Genomic DNA, 1,240 nt, shown 5'->3' with positions numbered 1-1,240 from the left:
GCAAGCTAGGGGTCAGCTAGGGGCCAGCTCAGAGCCATCCAGGAGCCAGCTCGGAGCCATCCAGGAGCCATCTAGAAGCCATCTAGGAGCAAGCTAGGGGTCAGCTAGGGGCCAGCTTCGAGCCAGCTAGGGGTCAGCTAGAAGCCATCTAGGAGCCATCTAGGAGCCAGCTCGGAGCAAGCTAGGGGCCAGCAAGGAGATGGCTAGGCGCCGGCTAGGGGCCAGAAATGAGATGGCTAGAGGCCAGCTTGGAGCAAGCTTGGAGCCAGCTAGGGGCCAGCAAGGAGCCAGATAGGGGCCAGATAGGGGATAGCTGGGGGCCAGAAAGGAGATAGCTTGGGGCCAGCTCGGAGCAAGCTAGGGGCCAGCTTGGAGCCACCTAGGGGTCATCTAAGGGCCAGCAAGGAGATGGCTAGGAGCCAGCTAGGGGACAGATGTGCCACCTAGGAGCTAGGGGCCAGCTAGGGGCCAACAAGGAGCCAGCTATGTCCTTTAAATCCGCGCCCCCCCCTTGTTAGAGCAGATACCATGGTAACAGAGCAGCTGTGAGGATGAGGAGGTGATGAAGAGGAGACTCACTACTCAGGGTTCATGGTTTCTTGCTGCGCTGCGTCTCTTTGGCCGAACTGACTCTTCCTTCCCTCTACGGCAGACCGAGCCGATGCCTGGACGGTTCCTGAGGCTCTGCGATGCTTTCCAGCCGTCTGAGCTGCTCTCCTCCGGGTTTTCTACCTTCAAAGTGTCTTTTAAGCGAACATATTTCAGAAACCGTCTCTTATTCTGCCTGTTTTATCGTTTTTTCCAGCTGGTTCTCTGTTCGCTGCTCGGTAGAGGTTTGAGACAACTGCGCAGGTCCGGAAGTGACGAAAGGTGATGTGTCACTCTGGGATGAAATGCGCTTTTTGAGCTAAAGCTCGTCTGCTAGCTGTAGCTTTATGGAAGCTAAATGGTTCTATTACTGTTCTCCTGGTTTGTGACACGTAGACAACACGTGAATAACAGGTGTTTCACGCGCTGTCTGCGTGTTATTACCGTGTTGTCTTCGCCTTTCAATCTGTCACACGTAGTTGACGCATTAAGAACGCGTCGACTACACGTCAAATACGCGATGATTTCATGTGACTGTGAGCCACTCAGACACTGACCCGCATCGTCAGCTCTCATATGATCTGGTGGCGCCATCTTGGGGCGGTCGACAGCTCCGCTCAGTGTAATGTGTTGAGCAGGAACAGAATCACTT

General features: G+C 54.8%; 1 protein-coding gene across 1 annotated transcript in view; it reads right to left on the bottom strand.

Annotated features, from left to right (window-relative positions):
- LOC107098128 (ras-related protein Rab-1A-like) overlaps positions 1–1,042 on the bottom strand; it is a 24,850-nt gene extending 23,808 nt beyond the window's left edge. The window contains exon 1 of the mRNA XM_015395611.1: positions 580–1,042. Within this exon, the coding sequence (XP_015251097.1) occupies positions 580–593 (14 nt within the window). The 5' untranslated portion in view covers positions 594–1,042. The remainder of the gene's footprint in view (positions 1–579) is intronic.
- Positions 1,043–1,240: the final 198 nt, after the last annotated feature.

This window comes from Cyprinodon variegatus, unplaced genomic scaffold, assembly GCF_000732505.1.
Source record: "Cyprinodon variegatus isolate N-32 unplaced genomic scaffold, C_variegatus-1.0 Scaffold750, whole genome shotgun sequence".
Taxonomy (NCBI): domain Eukaryota; kingdom Metazoa; phylum Chordata; class Actinopteri; order Cyprinodontiformes; family Cyprinodontidae; genus Cyprinodon; species Cyprinodon variegatus.
The sequence above is the reverse complement of the archived record's forward strand: the minus strand, read 5'-3'. Positions and strand labels throughout refer to the sequence as shown.